The sequence below is a fragment of the Giraffa tippelskirchi genome, chromosome 1 (genome assembly GCF_054371585.1).
Source record: "Giraffa tippelskirchi isolate mGirTip1 chromosome 1, T2T-mGirTip1v1.2.pri, whole genome shotgun sequence".
NCBI lineage: Eukaryota > Metazoa > Chordata > Mammalia > Artiodactyla > Giraffidae > Giraffa > Giraffa tippelskirchi.
This window is the reverse complement of record NC_137275.1, coordinates 46,426,222-46,449,081: the sequence shown is the minus strand read 5'-3', so window position 1 is coordinate 46,449,081 and position 22,860 is coordinate 46,426,222. Positions and strand designations below refer to the sequence as shown.

Below are 22,860 nucleotides of genomic sequence, written 5' to 3'. Positions count from 1 at the left end.
AAATTTATTAGCTACATTAGTTTTTCCATGTAAAATGGCAATTTTCAGACTTCTTTTAAGGTTGATATCTCAGGTTTGTAAAATGCCTTTAGTAAATCTCACACAATTTACACATATCCCATATTTGTGATGTTAAACAGAGAATTTATTAAAATAGTGAACATCATCTACTACCCATTTTAGGTTTAAAAACCAGCTGAGAGCAAATGCTCCAGACAAAACTTTGAGATATAAACGGATAGCTGCTGCTAAGTCGCTTCAGTCGTGTCTGACTCTGTGCGACCCCAGATGGCAGCCCACCAGGCTCTGCCGTCCCTGGGATTCTCCAGGCAAGAATACTGGAGTGGGTTGCCATTTCCTTCTCCAGTGCATGAAAGGGAAAAGTGAAAGTGAAGTCGCTCAGTCGTGTCCGACTCTTAGCGACCCCATGGACTGCAGCCCCCTAGGCTCCTCCGTCTATGGGATTTTCCAGGCAAGAGTACTGGAGTGGGGTGCCATTGCCTTCTCCGAAACGGATAGCAGTAGAGGTGATACTGCCGCTACTGTCTAAAAGGAACAATTTCTGTACTTTTATCATAAAATCAAATCCTATGTATTAACACAGGTACAGCATGTAAAGAGTACCAAAGTAAAAGGCATATTATTATGAGCTAGCACAAAGATACAGAGAGATATATGCCAAGTGTTAAAGTTAGTTGTCTTAGGAAAAGCAAGGAAGGATAAGGGATGAGGGTAAGAAAAGGGAGAAAAATTATAGCAAAATATTTACGGCATTAATTATTAAAAGAAAGTGTTTTAAGCATACCATAACCATGTATACATTCAATCCAACGACATTACCTTTTTTTTGTCAGTGCAGGAATCTGTTTCAGTTACTTTGTGACACTCTTTCATACATGTATGATTCTGACAATTTAAGGTTCGTCCACAAACTCTCTTACAAGAATAAGGTCCTACAGCATGACATGGTAGAGGGCTCACCTTAAAATTTAAGAAAAAAAGGAAAATTAGCAATGTACACACATACACAGCCTACTTGAACCAGGTTTCCAAAATGACTGTTATTCATCGAGAACAAGTTTTACCTAACACATTTCATTAATAATTACTATCAAAATCAAAGTAACCTATCAAAAAAATCCAAAGAATGCCAAGAAGCAAAATATTCTATTCCTAAAAGGAAAACTCAACAATATAATGCTTCTGTAGTAAATGCATATTCATAGGCTAATTCCCAAATAAAAGCACTGTTTATTTTTGAATACTTAGTAGACAAACTCTTATACTCTTTAGAGCACTAAAAAGACAATACACTGACTGTTATTTCTAATAGCCATCATATAGAAGAGGAATATTAATAGATTGTGAGCTTTAGTTAAAGCTGTGCCTGTAACTCACCTCATGTTTTCCAAGACATTCCCTGTAAGAAAAAAAATGAAAACATTACACATTCTTCAAAAAGAATATTTTTAAAGCAAAGATGCTAACTCTACTGGTTTTTAAATTAAGAATAAAAAATAAACACATATGGAAATAATAAGTGATTACAGAAAGATTCCAGGATACAAAGCTAATATACAAAAGCTAACTGCTTTCCAATTTACCAGCAATGAACTGGAATTTGAAACTAAAAACACACCACCATTTATATCAGGGCTTCCCTGATAGCTCAGTTGGTAAAGAATCCACCTGCAATGCAGGAGACGCCAGTTCGATTCCTGGGTCAGGAAGATCCACTGGAGGAGGGATAGGCTACCCACTCCAGTATTCTTGGTCTTCCTTTATGGCTCAGCTGGTAAAGAATCTGCCTGCAACATGGGAGACCTGGGTTCAATCCCTGGATTGGGAAGATCCCCTGGAGCAGGGAAAGGCTACCCACTACAGTATTCTGGCCTAGAGAATTCCATGGACTGTATAGTCAATGGGGTCGCAAAGAGTAGGACACGACTGAGCAACTTTCACTTTCACCATTTATACTACCACATACAAAAATGAAATATTTAGATATAAATCTAACAAAATAAATAATAAGATCTATATGAAGAAAACTATAAAACACTGATGAAAGAAATAAAAGAAGACCTAAATCTATGAAGAGATATTTCATGTTCATCTTTAGAAAGATGCAATGCTGTTAAAATGTCACTTCTTCCCAACTTCATCTAGATTCAACACAATTACAATCAAAATCCCAGCAAGTTATTTTGTGGATATCAACAAACTGATTCTAAGTTCTATACGGAAAAACAAAAAACCCACGATAGCCAACACAGTACTGAAGAACAAAGGCAAAGAACTGACACTACCCAACATCAAGCCTTATTATAAGGCTACAGTGATCAAGAGAGTATGGTATTGGTGAAAGAACACACTCATCAATGGAACAAACAGAGAGCCCAGAAACAGACTCACACAAAGAGAGCCAACTGATCTCTGACAAAGGAGAAAGGCAATCAAACGGTGAAAGGACCGACTTTTCAGCAAATGGCTGGTGCTGGAACAAAGGAACATCTACATGGAAAAAAATACAAACAGATTTTATACCCTTCACAGAAGTTACTTCAAAATGGATCAAAGATGTAAATGTGAAATGTAAAACTATAAAACATAGGAGAAGATCTAGGTGACCTTCTAGATGGTCACCTTCTAGATGGTGATGACTTTTCAAATACAACACTAAAAGCACGATCCAGGAAAGAAAAATGGCTAAGTTGGACTTTATTAAACCCAAAACATCTGCTCTGCCATAAGCGCTTAAATGAGAACATTTAATGAAAAGATAAGCCACAGACTGGGAGAAAATATTTGGAAAAACACAGCTGGTAAAGGAGTTGTATGCAAAATACAAAAGAACTCTTAAAATTCAATAATAAATCAAACAACTCAATTAAATCAATGGGCAAGATCTGAATAGAGAACAGACACTTCATATACAAATGGCAAATAAGCATATGAAAAGATGTTCAACATCATTTACCATTAGAGAACTGCCAATTAAAACAGCAGTAAGATGTTGCTGTTACTACACACCCATTAGAATAGCTAAAATCCAAAACACTGACAATAATATTTACTGGTAAGGATGCAGGGCAATGGGAACTCATTCACTGCTGGAGAGAATACAAAATGTCACTGTCTTATATGGGTAAACACAGGCCTACCACATGATCCAGAATCAGCATTCCTAAACATTTACCCAAATGAGCTGAAAACATATGACCACACAAAAACTTGCACATGAACGTTTACAGCAGCTTTCTTCATAACTGCTAAAACTTCGACAACCAAAATGTCCTTCAATAGGTGAATGAATAAACAAACTGTGGTACAATGGAATATTGCTTAGCAATAAAAAGAAATGAGCCATTAAGCCATAAAAAGACATAGAGGAAATTAAATGTAAATTATTAAGTGCAACATGCTAAAAAGGCTATATACTGTACGATTCCAACTACAGCACAATTTGAAAAAGGAAGAATTCTAGAGACAGTAAAAGAAAGAAAAAGATGAACAGTTTCCAGGAGCTTGAGGGACAGGCAGGTGAGGGATGAACAAGTGTAGCATAGGATGTTTTTAGGGCAGTGAAACTATTCTGTATGGTAAGTAATGGTGATACAGGCAGGAGATTATGCACATACAATCAAAAAAGTATATCCTAATGTAAACTATAGACTTTAGTTAATAATAATGTATCAGTATCAGTTCCTCAACGGTAAAAAATTCTGCTCTAAGAAAGAAATTACATTACCTGGATAATTCATGTGACAAATAATAAATTTCAACATACACTTCGTAATAATAGTTGTGTTACACATGCCACTGAAAAAGCATCATATCAGAGTTAGAAAGACTTGATATATGTACGTTTTTGGTTTTTAAACTGAGATAAAATCCACATGCCATAAAGTTTATACCTTTAAAGAATATAATTTCACACTAATGTAATATATTAATAATAGGAGAAACTGTGTGAATGGCAGGACCATATGAGACCTCTTTGTACTTTCTGTGAAATTCTCCTGTAAACCTAAAAAGTCATCTTTAAAAAAAGTCTATTTAAAAAAACAAATATTTTATATCCCTTTCGAGAGACTAGCTTAGAAATTGTCATGTGATCCAACTCTGGCCAATGAAAAGTAAAAAGAATTTTATTATGGAAAAAATTTCCTCAGTGTTTAAATAAAGAAAATGATGGTTGAAGGCACAAACAGCTTCCATTTCTCCCTGTGGAAACTTCACTAACTGGATGGGAAGTTTATCATAAAGGCAAATAGCCAGAGAGCAAAGACTATACAAAGGATACAAAGTAAGGACAGAATTTGGGCCCTCAATGAGGTATCTGAATTAATCAGATTAACCAAGGATGAAGCAGTTCTAACACCAGTCTAACTGTGCAAGAAATATATGTTACCATGTTGCTTTTTATTTAGAGTTTCTGTTACTTGAAGCTAAAGGCACCCTAAATGATATAGCACATATTATATATGTTATACATACATGTTCAGAATTCTTATACCACATGGCCAAATTATTATAAAATGTAATGCTATTTTTAAAACAAGAGGACAAGAAAATAAACACTCTACAATAATAAGAAATTATATTACCTTGATAATTCATGTGACAAGTAATATTTTTAATATATACTTTACAATAATTTTGTTATTCATGTTACTAAAAAATCATATCAGAGTTAGAAGGATCTTTATACATGTTCTCCTTTTTAAAACTGAGATAAAATTCACATACCATAAAATGTATACTTTTAAAGAGTACAATTCAGAGGTGTTTAGTGTATTCACAGGTTGTGTAACTACAATCACCATGACTTAATACTAGAATATTTTCATGATCCAAAGAGAAGCCCTGAAATAATTAGAATCATTCTCCATGGTCTCCTATCCCCAGACTCTGCAACCACTAACCTACTTTCTGTCTCTATGAATTTGCCTATTATGGGCATTTCATATAAATGTATTATGTGGCCTTCTGTGTCTGGCTTCTTTTATTTAGAATGAAATGTTTTCAAGGTTCATCCATGTAACATGCAAATATATCAATAATTCATGCATTTTTATGGCTGAATCATATTCCACTGTTTGTTGTGGTCCACACAGTCAAAGGCTTTGGCATAGTCAATAATTTTCTAGAACTCTCTTGTTTTTTTTATGATCCAACAGATGTTGGCAGTTTGATCTCTGGTTCCACTGACTTTTCTAAAACCAACTTAAACATCTGGAATTTCACGGTTCATGTACTGTTGAAGAAGCCTGGCTTGAAGAATTTTGAGCATTACTTCACTAGCGTGTGAGATGAGTGCAACTGTGCAGTAGTTTGAGCATTCTTTGGAATTGGAATGAAAACTGACCTTTTCAAGTCCTGTGGCCACTGCCGAGTTTTCCAAATTTCCTGACATACTGAGTGCAGCACTTTAACAGCATCAACTTTTAGGATTTGAAATAGATCAACTGGAATTCCATCACCTCCACTAGCTTTGTTCGTAGTGATGCTTCCTAAGGCCCACTTGACTTTGCATTCCAGGATGTCTGGCTCTAGGTTGGTGATCACACCATCGCGATTATCTGGGTCATGAAGATTGTTTTTGTATAGTTCTTCTCTGTATTCTTGCCACCTCTTCTTAATATCTTCTGCTTCTGTTAGGTCCATACCATTTCTGTCCTTTATTGACCCCTTCTTTGCATGAAATGTTCCCTTGATATCTCTAATTTTCATGAAGAGATCTCTAGACTTTCTCATTCTATTGTTTTCCTCTATTTCTTTGCACTGATCACTGAGGAAGGCTTTCTTATTTCTCCTTGCTATTCTTTGGAACTCTGCATTCAAATGGGTATATCTTTCCTTTTCTCCTATGCCTTTCACTTCTCCTCTATTCACAGCTATTTGTAAGGCCTCCTCAGACAACCATTTTGCCTTGTTGGATTTCTTTTTCTTGGAGATGGTCTTGATCACTGCCTGCTGTACAGTGTCACGAACATCCATCCATAGTTCATCAGGCACTCTATCAGATCTAATCCCTTGAATCTATTTGTTACTTTCACTGTATAATTTTAAAGGGTTTGATTTAGGTCATACCTGAATGGTCCAGTGGTTTTCCCTACTTTCTTCAATTTAAGTCTGAATTTGGCAATAAGGAGTTCATGGTCTGTGCCACAGTCAGCTCCTGGTCTTGCTTTTGCTGACTGTATAGAAGTTCCCCATCTTTGGCTGCAAAGAATATAATCAATCTGATTTTGGTATTGACCATCTGGTGATGTCCATGTGTAGAGTCTTCTCTTGTGTTGTTGGAAGAGGGTGTTTGCTATGACCAGTGCATTCTCTTGGCAAAACTCTGTTAGCCTTTGACCTGTTTCATTCTGTACTCCAAGGCCAAATTTGCCTGTTACTCCAGGTATTTCTTGACTCCCTACTTCTGCATTCCAGTTCCCTATAATGAAAAGGACATCTTTTTGGGGTGTTAGTTCTAGAAGGTCTTGTAGGTCTTCATAGAACCGTTCAACTTCAGCTTCTTCACCATTACCGGTCAGGGCATAGATTTCGATTATGGTGATCCTTAATGGTTTGCCTTGGAAACGAACAGAGATCATTCTGTCATTTTTGAGATTACATCCAAGTATTGCATTTCAGACTCTTTCGTTGACTATGATGGCTTACTCCATTTCTTCTAAGGGATTCCTGCCCACAGTAGTAGATATAATGGTCATCTGAGTTAAATTCACCCATTCCAGTCCATCTTAGTTCGCTGATTCCTAGAACGTCGATGTTCACTCTTGCCATCTCTTGTTTGACCACTTCCAATTTGCCTTGATTCATGGACATAACATTCCAGGTTCCTGTGCAATATTGCTCTTTACAGCATCAGAGTTTGCTTCTATTACCAGTAACATCCACAGCTGGGTATAGTTTTTGCTTTGGCTCCATCCCATCATTCTTTCTGGAGTTATTTCTCCACTGATCTCCAATAGCATATTGGGCACCTACCGGCCTGGGGAGTTCATCTTTCAGTGTCCTATCTTTTTGCCTTTTCATATTGTTCATGGGGTTCTCAAGGCAAGAATACTGAAGTGGTTTGCCATTCCCTTCTCCAGTGGACCACATTTTGTCAGAACTCTTCACCATGACCCGTCCATCTTGGATGGCCTTACACAGCATAGCTCATAGTCTCATTGAGTTAGACAAGGCTGTGGAACATATGATCAGATTGGTTAGTTTTCTGTGATTGTGGTTTCCAGCCTGTCTGCCCTCTGATGGAGAAGGGTAAGAAGTTTATGGAAGCTTCCTGATGAGGGAGACTGACTGAAGGGGAAATTGGGTCTTGTTCTGATGGGCAGGGCCATATTCAGTAAATCTTTAATCCAATTTTCTGTTAATGGGTGGGGCTGTATTCCCTCTCTGTTATTTACATGGGGCCAAACTATGGTGGAGGTAATGAAGATAATGGCAACCTCCTTTAAAAGGTCCCAGGCATGCACTGCTACACAGAGTGCCCCCAGCCCTGCAGCAGGCCACCTCTGACCCATGCCTCCGCCAGACTCCAGGACACTGCTTTATTGACTATGCCAAAGCCTTTGACTGTGTGGATCACAACAAACTGGAACATCCTAAAAGAGATGGGAATACCAGACCACCTGACCTGTCTCTTGAGAAACCTGTATGCAGGTCAGGAAGCAACAGTTAGAACTGGACATGGAACAACAGACTGGTTCCAAATAGGAAAAGGAGTACGTCAAGGCTGTATATTGTCACCCTGCTTATTTAACTTCTATGCAGAGTACATCATGAGAAACGCTGGGCTGGATGAAGCACAAACTGGAATCAACATTGCCAGGAGAAATATCAATCACCTCAGATATGCAGATGACACCACCCTTATGGCAGAAAGCGAAGAAGAACTAAAGAGCCTCTTGATGAAAGTGAAAGAGGAGAGTGAATAAGTTGGCTTAAAGCTCAACATTCAGAAAACTAAGATCATGGCATCTGGTCCTATCACTTCATGACAAATAGATGGGGAAACAATGGAAACAGTGAGAGACTTTATTTTTCTGGGCTCAAAATCACTGCAGATGGTGACTGCAGCCATGAAATTAAAAGACGCTTGCTCCTTGGAAGAAAAGTTATGACCAACCTAGACAGTATATTAAAAAGCAGAGACAGTACTTTGTCAACAAAGATCTGTCTAGTGAAAGCTATGGTTTTCCAGTAGTCATGTATGGATGTGAGAGTTGGACTATAAAGAAAGATGAGCGCCAAAGAATTGATGCTTTTGAACTGTGGTGTTGGAGAAGACTCTTGAGAGTCCCTTAGACTGCAAGGAGATCCAACCAGTCCATTCTAAAGGAGATCAGTCCTGAATATTCACTGGAAGGACTGATGCTGAAGCTGAAACTCCAATACTTTGGCCACCTGATGCGAAGAACTGACTCATTTGAAAAGACCCTGATGGCGGGAATGATTAAAGGCAGAAGGAGAAGGGGACAAAAGAGGATGAGATGGTTGGATGGCATCACCGACTCAATGGACATGAGTTTGAATAAACTCCGGGAGTTGGCAATGGAAGGAGGCCTCCATGCCAAGGAGGCCTGGCATGCTGCAGTCCATGGCGTCGCAAAGATTCAGACACAATTGAGCAACTGAACTGAACTGATATTCCCTTGTATGGCTAAACCACATTTTGCTTATCCATTCATCGGTTGATAGACAATAGAGCTGTCTTCACTTTTTGGGCTATTAGTAATGATGCTGCTATGGACATTCATGTTCAAGTTTTTGTGAACATATATTTTCAATTTTCCTGGGTATAGATCTAAAGCAAAATTGCTGGGTCATATGGTAACTTGTTTAGTCTCCTGAGAAACTACCAAACTATTTCCAAAATAGCTACATCATTTTACATTCCCAATAGCAATGTATAATGGCTCCAATTTCTCCGTATCTTCACCAACACATCACATGTCTGTTTTATTTTAGCCTTCCTAGTGGGTAAATGGAGAAGGAAATGGCAACCCACTTCAGTATTCTTGCCTGGAGAATCCCAGGGACGGCAGAGCCTGGTGGGCTGCCATCTATGGGGTCACACAGGGTCAGACACGACTGAAGCGATTTAGCAGCAGCAGCAGCAGTGGGTATAAAATGCTATCTCTTGGTGGTTTTGATATATATTTTTCTAACTGGTGACATGGAGCATCTTTTCACATGTATTTATTAGCTAGTTGTAGATCTTCTTGGAAGAAATACCTATTCTAAGTCTTTGACCATTTTGAAATTGGATTATTAGTCTTTTTGCCTCTCAGTCTAAGAATTCTTTATATACTCTGGATAATATACTCTTATAAGATATATATTTACATTTTCTCCGATTCTGTGAGCTATCTTTTCAATTTTTTGATAGTGTCCTTAATGTGCACTTTCTTGATAATGTCCTCTGACTTTTTATAAACTCCAATTTATTTTTTTCTCTCGTTGTTCATGTTTTAGGTGTCATATCTGATAGGACAATGCCTACCCCAAGGACACAAAGATTTTATTCTGTTTTCTTCTCAGAGTTGAGTAGTTTTAAGTTCTTAATTGTAGGCCTCTGATCCATTTTGCGTTACTATTTACATACGTTGTGACGTAAGAATCTGAGCTCATTTTCCATGTGAATACCCAGTTGTTCCCAAACCATTTGTCACAAAAAGCATTCTTTCCCCTATTTAATTATTCTGACACTCTTTCCAAAAATCAACTGACCATAAATGTATGCATTTACTTGTGGGCTGTCAGCTCTATTCAACTGACCTTTATGTCAATCTGGATGTCAGTACTACAGTCTTTGGTCCTCTTTAAATTCTAACAACATTTTATAGTTCTCAGTGTAGAAATCTTGGATTTCTTCTATCAAATTTGTTAAATAAACAAAATGTTTATTCTTCTTAATGTTATTAGAAATGAAACTGTTTCCTTAGTTCAATTTTCAGATAGTTCATTGTTAGTGTATAGAAATAAAATTGACTTTTGTATATTCATGCTTCTTATAAACTCACTAAACTCATTTAATATCTCTAATAACTTATGGAAAGATTCCTTAGGATCTTCCATACACATGATCATGTTATCTGAAATCCAAACAGTTTTACTTCTTCATTTTCTAGTCTAATTGCTCTAGCTAGTACCTGTAGTATAGTATTGAATAGAAGTGGCAGAACAAACAACCTAGTCTTATTCCTGATATTCAGGGTGAAACCTTTAAATCTTTCACCATTAAGTGTGATGTTAACTGTGGATTTTTCATAGATATCCTTCATTGGGTTGAGGAAGCTCTCTCTTACCCCAAGACTGTTCAGTGTTTTTATCAAGAAAATGTGTCAGATTTTGTCAAATGTTTTTCTGCATCTATCAGCTGCCTTTTACTCTATTGATGAAGTACTAAGCTGACTGATTTTAATCCATCATTGATGAATGAATGACAGAGGTTGATTCAACTTCATATTTCTGGAATATACACACTTGGCCATGGTATGTAATTCTTTTTGCACTGTTGCTGGATTTAGTTTGCTAATATCTAGTTAAGAATTTTTGTATCTATATTAAAAAGGGGATATTGGTCTGTATTTTTCCTGTCTTTTTTCTGATTTATTAACAGGGAAATACTAGCCTCACTGAATGCATCAGGAAGTGTCCCTCCTTAGTAAAACACTGGTGTTAACTCTTTAAAAAAGTTTGGTAGAATTCACCAGTGAAGTCACTGGTCCTGAGGTTTTCTTTGCGGTAAGGTTTTCGTTACTAATTCACTCTCTTTACTAGTTATAGTCAGATCTCCTACTTCTTCTTGGGTCAGTTTCAGTACAGTTATGTGTTTCTAAGAATCTGTCCATTTATCCGTGCAAACAGTAACCAAAAGAAGAGTAGGAGTGGCTATACTGACCCATTAAAACTCTAGTTGGGGAAAATGATTCAAAAAAAGTTATCTAGAGGAAGATTTTAAGTAGTATGCAAAATATATTTGGAAAAGAATGAAACAAAAAGACAGACTACAGGCTACCAGGGAAGAGATATCAGGTTACCAGAGCCACCAGGGAAGCCCACTTTACAGGCTAGGCCTGAAATAATGATGAACTACAAAAAGAAAAAGGGGAGAACTTTCTTAAGATATGCTTTGAACTATGTCAAAAAAATCTTAGACTCTGCTCCCAATGCAGAGAGCACAAGTTTCCAAGTCAGGGAACTAGATCCCACATACCCCAACTAAGAGTTCACATGCTGCAACTAAAGATCCCACATGCCACAACAAAAATAAATTTTTAAAAAAAGCAAAAATTCTAATACTTACATAGGAATAGGAACTTGACATGGAGGACAAGGCAATGCAGTCTGAATAAATGCTGGTTCAGAAGGCTGTTCCCAAGGGCCCATAAGCTGGTGCTACAAGTAAAATATATACCAATTTTAAGTCAGAGGAGTTAAACTGTATGGCCAGTTTAAGAATCTAAGAAAACAGTTTCACAAATCCTCTGCTCAAGCAGGTTGAAATTTTTTCAAGTAATCAACAAATTGTGCTTACTGAAATATTTTACTACATCCTTAAATTCCATTACATTGTTTCCCTCTAACACATTTAGATTAAAAATTGAGGCAGACTGCAGTTTTTAAATATCAGAACAAAGGAAGCATAGCATCCTCCACTTCTTATAAGCCAAAAAAAAACCAGAATCATAAAATCTAAATTCCACCAACAGAGTTTAACCTCCATTGTTTGGTTCATTGTTGTCTCCCCAGCACCTAGAAGAATACTTAACATGTAGTAAGAATTCAGTAAATATCTGCTAAATGTGCAAATGAATCTTTGAAGAAATTAGGAGATATTTATAACCCTAAACTACAATATATGGAGGACTCACAAACTCATCTGCATGATTATAAAATGACCATCATACTGTTCTTACAAACATTTGTTTATTGGTTTCTTTCCTTTTCTATACTGTGAGCTTCTTAAGACAAAAGGTCAAGTCTTAAACCTTATGTGAAAAGTCACTCAGTCGTGTCCGACTCTTTGCGACCCCATGGACTCAGGCCAGAATACTAGAGAGGGTAGCCTTTCCGTTCTCCAGGGGATCTTCCCAACCCAGGGTTCGAACCCAGGTCTCCCGCATTGCAGGCAGATTCTTTATCAGCTGAGCCACCAAGGAAGTCCAAGAATACTGGAGTGGGTAGCCTATCTCTTCTCCAGCAGATCTTCTCGACCCAGGACTCAAACCAGGGTCTCCTGCATTGCAGGCAGATTCTTTACCAGCTGAGCTACCAGGGAAGCCCTATACCTTATGACCCAGCTTCTATCACAGTGTTTAATACCCAGTAAGTACTTAATCATCGCTTGTTGTATGACCAAGTAAAATTAAGAAAACCTAACCCAGAGAAATGTATTATCTCTTAGTAATATTTGTTCTCTTACCCTGCCAGTTTGCTTTATTAATGCTTGATCATGACACGGTGCAGGACATAAGTGACCACACTTCTCCAAAACCTTTTGGCAAGGTTGATGACATGGAGGACAAGAGCCAAAGTGACAGCGATGTTTTTCTTGACTTGTATGATGGCAAGTTGGTGGCCGACTAAATCATAAAGTACAATTTTTTTAATTACTTTGATCACTGAACAATTATATCTAAACTGCAATTATTTATTTATATATATTCTGATTGCACACAGAATGATCATATGTGAATATTAATATTTTAGAACATTAAAGCACAACTGAAAATACTAACAAAACTAAAAATCAATATGAATTTAAATCTCTAAGATACCAGATGTAAGTCTGTGCAGAGCTTTGTACTAACCTGCACTGCTCTTTGCATTTGGGGGGTCTTGTGGTACGTTCTCGGCCACAGGGTACTGTCACCTTTGTATTACCACAATTGCACTTCACATCTACAGTTTCTGGGCAAGGATAACAACTACCTGAAAAAAACAATGTCTGAAACTTAAAGAGAAAGTTCTTTAACTATCCAAATTCCCATCAACAGCAGAATCAATAAGTTTAGTATATTCGCACAATTGGATATTCTACTATGAGAATAAAACCAGTACGACTGAACCTCACACATATAATAACACTGAGCAAAAGAAATTCGACACCAAGAATATGATTCCATTTACATAAAATAAACAGGAAAAACTAAATCTACACTGTTTAAAATCAGGATGATGATTACAAAGGACACAAAAATAGTTTTGGAAACGCTGGTAATGCTCTGTTTAATAATGTGAGCTCTGGTTATATGGGTAGGTTCAGTTTATAAAAAGTCATCAAACTGTACACTTGCTATCTGTATACTTTTCTGTATCTACACTGGTACTTAAAAGAAAAAGTTTTAGAATTTTCTTTAAAATTTGCTAAAAGTTCTATTCTAAGTAACAAATAACACATTATTAAAATTATATAAGCAAAATGCAGCCAAGTCTTTGGAAAATCTGTTAGCAATAATCTTTTTGGCTTAATTTCATACATACATTTATTCAAGTACATTATTTTAAGATAAATTCCCCAATATGAGTGATTTCTTTCATCAGATTATTAACAAGTACAGTCAATTTTCCATTACTCATGCTTTGAGAAAAGACTAAATAGTAAAATCTCATTTTAGGCTATAATTCCAAACAATTCTCTTTTAAACATTTCAAAAGGAAACATCTTTAGGGTTTTAGTTTTTCACCTTCTTTTGTTATGGGTTGGTAGAAACACACAAAACCAACTGAAAAGAAATCTTTTTAAATGGGCTATAAAGTTCTTCCCAAGGCTTTGACATTCTCTTAAGGGCTTTCCTTCTACTCTGTTTTCCCAGCAGGGCACCCCATTAAAAATGAAATAATAAAAAAGGAATAAAGAGTCTTCAACTAGGAAGTAAGTATCTCAAGACATTGTTGCCTAGGTGTCAGGACCAAGCAAAATACTGAACAGCAGTTAACCTAATAAAAAAACAGATTAACGATGAAAAATAGTCTGGTTCAAGATTCTGCAAGTTCAAAACAAACAAAAGTTAAAAATATTTAATAAATTAAATAATGACCACAAAAAAAGAAAACAAAAAACATTACAGGGAAAAAAAACATGTATCACACAAATTACCAAACTTAGACTTCAGAGATTTGGTAAGTATAATCCAATGAAGTATCATCTTGATGGTAATGCAAACCAAGTCATCCTGACTCACCTGAACAAACTTTATTTTGTTCCTTCCAAAACAATGACTAGATGTCACATTTTTAAAAAATTAATAGCAATATTTATGTCTGTTCTTACTCAGCACATTGTATCAATTTCCACACTTAACAATGATAATTTTCATTCATCTTCAGCAATTCAGAGAGAAACTTATCAAACAACATCTTTTTGCCATCTTAAACTACAGCATTAATTTTCTTTTTTTAAAATTAAATCTTGAGAATAAGGGATAATTTCCCTGAACAGTCTTCTTAATGAACCCATTACAGACACTTGTACAACATGACAGATAAACTAAAATAACTTCAGTTACAGTATTTTTTAAATGAAAAAGGAGCATAGAGTTACAGTGACTGGTGGGTCAAAAGCCCAATAATTCTGGAACCATAACCATGGATGGCCTTAAACTTAAAAGAATTATAAACTGAACTTTCATATATTCACAGTGCAAACATGCAGACAGCATGCTCTCCCTATGAGTTACAGTATAACTTAGATTATGGAGGTGTCTAGAAAAATGAGAAATGACATAAAATAATGACTTTACATATCTTATGCAATTGAGTACTCAACAAATGGTAAGAGCTGTACAATGGTATTTTCATACACTTTCCATTAAGATAAATTTTGTTAGGGGCTAATAAGCTTTTTTAAAATAAACATTCTGCCAAACAATAATAATAATAATTGAACCCAGATCTGATCAAACTACTAGTCCCACTAACAGTTTATAGGAAATACAGAGGAAAATGCCAAATATTCAATAATACCACAGAGATGCATTCTGCAAAATCCAGACTCTATAAAACTGTATAAAGCAATCTAGTTTCTTAAGTGACAAAAGAAAAAGATGGGAAATTATAGAAAAAGAGGGAAATTACAGATTAACAGACCTTAGAGACATCAACCTACTACAATGTCAATCTTAGTAAGATTTCTGAGTCATACAAACTGAACTAAAAAAGTGAAGGTATTTATGAAACAACAAGATATGTGAACACCACATATTTGCTGATATTAAGAAACAGATTAACTATTTTCCGGTTAAGAATCCATCTTTTAGAGATGCATGTTGAAGTATTTATGGGATCTGCTTCAAAGTAGTACAAGATGGGGATATGCTTTCAACATTTCTCCACTAAGTATGATGCTTGCTCTATGCTTTTTGCAGATACTCTACATATCGGGTTAAGGATGCTCTCCTCTATTCCTGGTTAAGTTTTCATCATATATGTATTTTGAATTTTACCAATTGTTTCTCAGACATTTACTAAAATGATCTCATTTCTCCTTTAGTCTGCTAATATGGTGGAAACAGATTTACTAATCTTAAACCAACCATATATTATTGCATGGATATCTAATACCATCTAGCTGGATATGAGTGGTTAAAACTAATTTCACAAACACTCATGAGTTAGATTGACCTGTAATTTTCTCTTACTTTCCCTGTAAGATAAATAACGAGCTTGGACACAATCCTTTTTTACATATACTATCAAATACTTTACGAAGAGATTAAACTTATATATACCCTAAATGTTTATTTGTTAAAAATCATGTGTAAAAATCAACAAGGACTTTTTTTCTTGGTGAGAAAATGCTCAACCTCTGATCTAATTTCTTTGATGGTCATACAACTAGTCAGGTTTTCACCTTAAAGTGAAGGCCATGTTTTAAGTGGCTTCTGAGGCCCTAGACATATTCTCCTTTCCTTAGCAGTCCTTTATCCCACCATCTCTCTGACCTCATCTCCGTGAACAACCACTTCAGTCCTCTCAAATGTTTCTGTCTTAAGGCATCTGCAATCCCACCGCCCCATCCCCATTTCCACAGCAACTGATCCCTACTTTTCTCAGGGTCCCCCTCACACATCAACCTACTTTGACCTTACTATGTAAAGCAATATATATCATCTCCACTAACACAATTTAAATTTTACTCTAATTCTCTTATTATACTTGTCACTATCTGATATTCTCAAGAGACAGGTCAGATGATCTGGTATTACCATCTCTTTCAGAATTTTCCACAGTTTATTGTGATCCGCACAGTCAAAGGCTTTGGCATAGTCAATAAAGCAGAAATAGATGTTTTTCTGGAACTCTCTTGCTTTTTCGATGATCCAGCGGATATTGGCAATTTGATCTCTGGTTCCTCTGCCTTTTCTAAAACCAGCTTGAACATCTGGAAGTTCACGGTTCACATATTGCTGAAGCCTGGCTTGGAGAATTTTGAGCATTACTTTACTAGCATGTGAGATGAGTGCAATTGTGCGGTAGTTTGAGCATTCTTTGGCATTGCCTTTCTTTGGGATTGGAACGAAGACTGACCTCTTCCAGTCCTGTGGCCACTCCTGAGTTTTCCAAATTTGCTGGCATATCGAGTGCAGCACTTTCACAGCATCACCTTTGAGGATTTGAAATCGCTCAACTGGAATTCCATCACCTCCACTAGCTTTGTTCGTAGTGATGCTTTCTAAGGCCCACTTGACTTCACATTCCAGGATGTCTGGCTCTAGGTGAGTGATCACACCATCGTGATTATCTGGGTCGTGAAGATCTTTTTTGTACAGTTCTTCTGTGTATTCTTGCCACCTCTTAATATCTTCTTCTTCTGTTAGGTCCATACCATTTCTGTCCTTTATCGAGCCTATCTTTGCGTGAAATGTTCCCTTGGTATCTCTACTTTTCTTGAAGAGGTCTCTAGTCTTTCCCAATCTGTTGTTTTCCTCTATTTGTTTGCACTGATCGCTGAGGAAGGCTTTCTTATCTCTCCTTGTTATTCTTTGGAACTCTGCATTCAGATGAGAATATCTTTCCTTTTCTCCTTTGCTTTTCGCTTCTCTTCTCTTCCCAGCTATCTGTAAGGCCTCCTCAGACAGCCATTTTGCTTTTTTGCATTTCTTTTCCATGGGGATTTTCTTGATCCCTGTCTCCTGTACAATGTCACGAACCTCTGTCCATAGTTCATCAGGCATTCTGTCTATCAGGTCTAGTCCCTTAAATCTATTTGTCACTTCCACTGTATACTCATAAGGGATTTGATCTAGGTCATACCTGAATGGTCTAGTGGTTTTCCCTACTTTCTTCAATTTAAGTCTGAATTTGGCAATAAGCAGTTCGTGATCTGAGCCACAGTCTGCTCCTGGTCTTGTTTTTGCTGACTGTATAGAGCTTCTCCATCTTTGGCTGCAAAGAATATAATCAATCTGATTTCGGTGTTGACCATCTGGTGATGTCCACGTCTAGAGTCTTCTCTTGTGTTGTTGGAACAGGGTGTTTGCTATTACCAGTGCGTTCTCATGGCAAAACTCTATTAGCCTTTGCCCTGCTTCATTCTGTACTCCAAGGCCAAACCTGCCTGTTACGCCAGGTGTTTCTTGACTTCCTACTTTTGCATTCCAGTCCCCTATAATGAAAAGGACATCTTTTTTGGGTGTTAGTTCTAGAAGGTCTTGTAGGTCTTCATAGAATCGTTCAACTTCAGCTTCTTCGGCGTTACTGGTCGGGGCATAGACTTGGATTACCGTGATATTGAATGGTTTGCCTTGAAAGCGAACAGAGATCATTCTGTCGTTTTTGAGATTGCATCCAAGTACTGCATTTCGGACTCTTTTGTTGACCATGATGGCTACTCCATTTCTTCTAAGGGATTCTTGCCCACAGTAGTAGATATAATGGTCATCTGAGTTAAATTCACCCATTCCAGTCCATCTTAGTTCGCTGATTCCTAGAATGTCAACGTTCACTCTTGCCATCTCCTGTTTGACCACTTCCAGTTTGCCTTGATTCATGGACCTAACATTCCAGGTTCCTATGCAATATTGCTCTTTACAGCATCGGACTTTGCGTCTATCACCAGTCACATCCACAGTTGGGTATTGTTTTTGCTTTGGCTCCATCCCATCATTCTTTCTGGAGTTATTTCTCCACTGATCTCCATTAGCATATTGGATATATTGAGAAACCTGTCTCTTGAGAAACCTGTATGCAGGTCAGGAAGCAACAGTTAGAACTGGACATGGAACAACAGACTGGTTCCAAAAAGGAAAAGGAGTACGTCAAGGCTGTATATTGTCACCCTGCTTATTTAACTTATATGCAGAGTACATCATGAGAAACACTGGGCTGGAAGAAACACAAGCTGGAATCAAGATTGCCTGGAGAAATATCAATAACCTCAGATATGCGGATGACACCACCCTTATGGCAGAAAGTGAAGAAGAACTAAAGAGCCTCTTGATGAAGGTGAAGGAGGAGAGTGAAAAAGTTGGCTTAAAGCTCAACGTTCAGAAAACTAAGATCATGGCATCTGGTCCCATCACTCCATGGGAAATAGATGGGGAAACAGTGGAAACAGTCTCAGACTTTACTTTTTTGGGCTCCAGAATCACTGCTGATGGTGACTGCAGCCATGAAATTAAAAGACGCTTACTACTTGGAAGGAAGGTTATGGCCAACCTAGATAGCATGTTTAAAAGCAGAGACATTACTTTGCCAACAAAAGTCCGTCTAGTCAAGACTATGGTTTTTCCAGTGGTCATGTATGGATGTGAGAGTTGGACGGTGAAGAAAGCTGAGCACCGCAGAATTGATGCTTTTGAACTGTGGTGTTGGAGAAGACTCTTGAGAGTTTCTTGGACTGCAAGGAGATCCAATCAATCCACCCTAAAAGAGATCAATCCTGGGTGTTCATTGGAAGGTCTGATGTTGAAGCTGAAGCTCCAATACTTTGGCCACCTCATGCGAAGGGTTGACTCATTGGAAAAGACCCTAATGCTGGGTAGGATTGGGGGCGAGAGGAGAAGGGGACGACAGAGGATGAGATGGTTGGATGGCATCACCGACTCAATGAACATGGGTTTGGGTAAACTCCGGGAGTTGGTGATGGACAGAGAGGCCTGGCGTGCTGCAATTCATGGGGTCGCAGAGAGTCAGACACGACTGAGCGACTGAACTGAACTGAACTGATCTGATATTCTGTACTAATTTATTTATTTTTATTCTAATTAAGGGAGAATTACAAAATAAGTTCCATAAAAGCAGGTACTTTGTCAAATCATTCACTCATGTAATCCCAGTGGCTGGTACTTAGAAGACACTCAAAAATACTTACTGAAGTTTTGGGTTCACATTCTGACTCTGTAACTAGTTCTATTACCTTGGGCCAACAGTCTTTGCCTTCTTACTCCTTACACAAAACAACACTAATGTCATTCACCTTCCAAGATTCCTGAAAGGGCGAAGACATTAAGAGAGATATCTAGCATCCACCTAATCCCAAAAGAAAACAACAAAAAACAGTACAGTAGTTTGTCTAAGGTCATACAGCTACTAAGTCCAGACTTGACACAGACCTCTTAATTTAAGTCCATGCTCTTTCCACTACCACACACTATCTTTCAGATTTCACTTCATACTAACATACTCCAAATGAGTAAAGTTAACTCAGTTTTCAACATCTAATAACTTAGGGACTCCTGAGACCCTTTCAGGTGGTGTGCAAGATCTCATATACATAGATTAGAATTTTCCAGAAGCTATGTGACAAGAGATATCACAACAGATTGAATGCAGAAGCCAATATGTGAACCCAGTTATCTTCTACTAAGCTGGACACTAAAGACATCTGCAAGAATACAAAATACCATTCTTCCCACTAATTTTTTTTTCCCAGAAAATACTTACTTTTCACAAAAAAAAGTTACTGTATTAAGATGTAATGGGTTATTACTATGTTTAAATAAAATAATAAATGTTATTCTATTTTAAATACAATAAATATCAATAGATAAAACTCATATTAACAAAAGGTCTTTGGGTCCAAAAATAGTGTAAAAGGGACTTGAGATAAAAGATTTTGAGACCCACTGGAAAGAATATATCCATTCCTTTACTAAACTTAATTTCATATAAATGTCTAAAATTCAAAATAGTACTGAAAAACCTATTAGCTTAAAAACTATATGGGGAAGGTTGGGTAGAAGAAAGGAAACAATATGGTATTACAGAAAGAACAAAAGTTTATATATTCAGAAGGCCTGGGTTCAAATCTTGGCTATAGTGCTTTGCTAGAAAATTCCCTAAGGAAATCACTGAATCCTCTTCAGCTTAAATGTCCTCGACCATAACATAAGGATACTAGTGACTACTCTAACGTCTCAAGATTGTTAAGAGTAAGATAATAAATGTGAAAGCTCTCTATCAACTATAAAGCACTATGTAAATATAAACATAAAATTACAGCCGTTATTAAATTTTACCTCTATGGCAGACAGATGGACACTTATGGTTTCTACATCCTAAAGTCCGTCCACAGTTTTGATCACAAGGTGGACAGTTTCCAGGGCAACACTGAAGGGAAAGCAATATATAAAGAACAGATAATTTGAAAATCATACATAATATGAATGTCATTACTAGTTATTCACAGAACTTAGGGAAATCAAAAGATTGTTCTTTTCACTATAAGAATAAGAATATTCAAGAGTATCAACATTCTTGTGTAGAATACATTATACTAAGAACTTGTAAGTTTAAATAGACAATGACCTAATTTAGTGAAATCAAGCTAAATTTACATGCCCTTTAGTTAACTATTCTATGATTTAAAATAGTTCCATAAGCGATTCTCTTCTACTTATCTATGCAGAGACTGACAACATTAACCATAAGAATGCATCTGGTCAAACTCTATAATCAATTTAGGCAAACAATCTGCCTATTTTTAAAATTTAATTACAGTAAAGCCAGTTTAATATATAAATTATGTGGGCAATTATTTTCAAACCAAAGAATCAGAGTCTAACTAAAGGAAAGAAGCAGAGACAGGCTAATTGATTTCAGCACTCTCTAGTTTGTTACTTCTTAATTTTCAATCTGTGAGAAATACAGCTGTCTAAGACTTGTCCCAATTTTCATTCATGAACACAAAGTAACTACTTAAAAGTTCCATCTGCCATTCTAACTCTTTGACTTTTCATATATCCAAACCTTGGAAACGAAATACAGACTACAATTGTCTTAAAGAAACATGGGTTTGTAACCTACTTAAGAAAAAGTTTCAGTATATAAAAATAGCTCAAAACAAAATACACATTATTGAAAAGCAATTAAAAGTTAAAATAGTTCATTCAATTCAATAAGTATTTACCAAATAATACTATGTGCCTATCACTTTCCCAGTGCCAGTGGGGGAAAAGATTATTGCGATAAGCCTTTTAGGTGTTTGTTTCTCACCATGATGAGCAATAATGACCAGATTTACTCTCCTGCTTTAAACAACTAGAAAATCAGACAAAATATATGAAACAACAGTTTTCAGATTTTGGACAATTAGGCAGCATTGGACAGAAGCCCTAAAAAAGGTAAACAAAAAAGGTGAGTCCTATGATAGCACAAGCTTAGACCTGGAAGTTTCCACACTGCAGCACAAGGAGAAAAATCACAAGCAAAGTCCAGTGGTCTCATCAAGTTAAGGAGATAAAATTCAAGGTTCAGAGGCCAGTATGGTTAGAATTTGTGGAGAAGAAATGGTAGCACAAAATATACAGTTCATAATATCTGGAAACCAATCTAAAGTCACCCAGGAGGAAAGAATAACCCAAAAGGAAAGCAAAATTCAATCAACAAAAATAGACCCAGAAATGACAGATGACAGAATTAATAGATAAGGACATTAAATAGGCATGTGAAGTATAGCCCACCCACCTATATTGATAACAGAAGAAAGCATGAGCATGAAAAGGACAGACATGGAAGATACAGAAAAAGACACAACTCCAAGTCTCAGATGAAAAAATACTGTCTGAGATGAGAAATACATGATGGGATTAAAAATGGGACTATACAATGCAAAAGAAAACTTAGTGAACTTGAAGATAAAGCAATATAAGCTAACATAAAACACGAAAATTAAAAAGACTAAATAATAAATGGAGCATCAGTGAAGCATTAGAACTATAGGACCTCAAGTAGTATGACATATACATCACTGGAGTGTCAGAAGGCAAAGAGTAGGAGAAATATTTAAAGAAATAAAGATTGAAAATGTCATAAGTATGATGAAAACTATAAAGAAATACAAGAAGCTCAACAAAAACTTAGCAAAAGAAATATGAAGAAGACAATACAAAGGAAATCACTAATAAATTACTGAAGACTAATGATAAAGAGAAAAATCTTTTTAAATAGTCAAAGAAAAAAGATACATACAGAAGAACAAAGATAACAAAGATAGTTTAAAGTATGGGGAGAAACTGTCAAATAAAAATCATACAGTAAAAATATTTTTCACAAACAAAACCTAAAGAGAGTTTACAAAAATTGAAAGACTCCATGACCAGCACTCAAGAGGTGTTAAAGGAAGTTCTTCAGATAAAAGAAAATGAAATCAGATAGAAACTTGAATCTTTATAAAAGGATGAAAAATGGCAAAAGTCATGAGTTTGATGATAAATATAAAAGATTACTTATTTTTTCAAATTCTTTGAAAGATACCTATTTAAAGCAAAAACAACATATTTGAGATTTAAAAAATACACTGGTAAAAAATGTGTGAGAAACAAATAAAGGAGGTAAAGTGGAATCATTGAAAAACAACACTTAATCAAAGAGAAGACACAAAAGAAGGAAAAAACA

The 22,860-nt window shown here is 36.4% G+C and overlaps 1 protein-coding gene across 7 annotated transcripts in view; it reads right to left on the bottom strand.

The window, feature by feature from the left end:
• Nucleotides 1–22,860, bottom strand: part of NFXL1 (nuclear transcription factor, X-box binding like 1) — a 55,370-nt gene that overhangs the window by 16,930 nt on the left and 15,580 nt on the right. For 4 of the 7 annotated variants that reach the window (XM_081590665.1, XM_081590684.1, XM_081590675.1 and 1 more), the window contains exons 12-17: nucleotides 20,484–20,574; nucleotides 12,834–12,954; nucleotides 12,446–12,605; nucleotides 11,327–11,418; nucleotides 1,399–1,420; nucleotides 841–981 (exon numbers count right to left, since the gene is read on the bottom strand). In XM_081590665.1, coding sequence (XP_081446791.1) covers nucleotides 841–981; nucleotides 1,399–1,420; nucleotides 11,327–11,418; nucleotides 12,446–12,605; nucleotides 12,834–12,954; nucleotides 20,484–20,574 — 627 coding nt within the window. The remainder of the gene's footprint in view (nucleotides 1–840; nucleotides 982–1,398; nucleotides 1,421–11,326; nucleotides 11,419–12,445; nucleotides 12,606–12,833; nucleotides 12,955–20,483; nucleotides 20,575–22,860) is intronic. The other 3 variants (XM_081590720.1, XM_081590713.1, XM_081590705.1) reach the window with 1 other exon arrangement.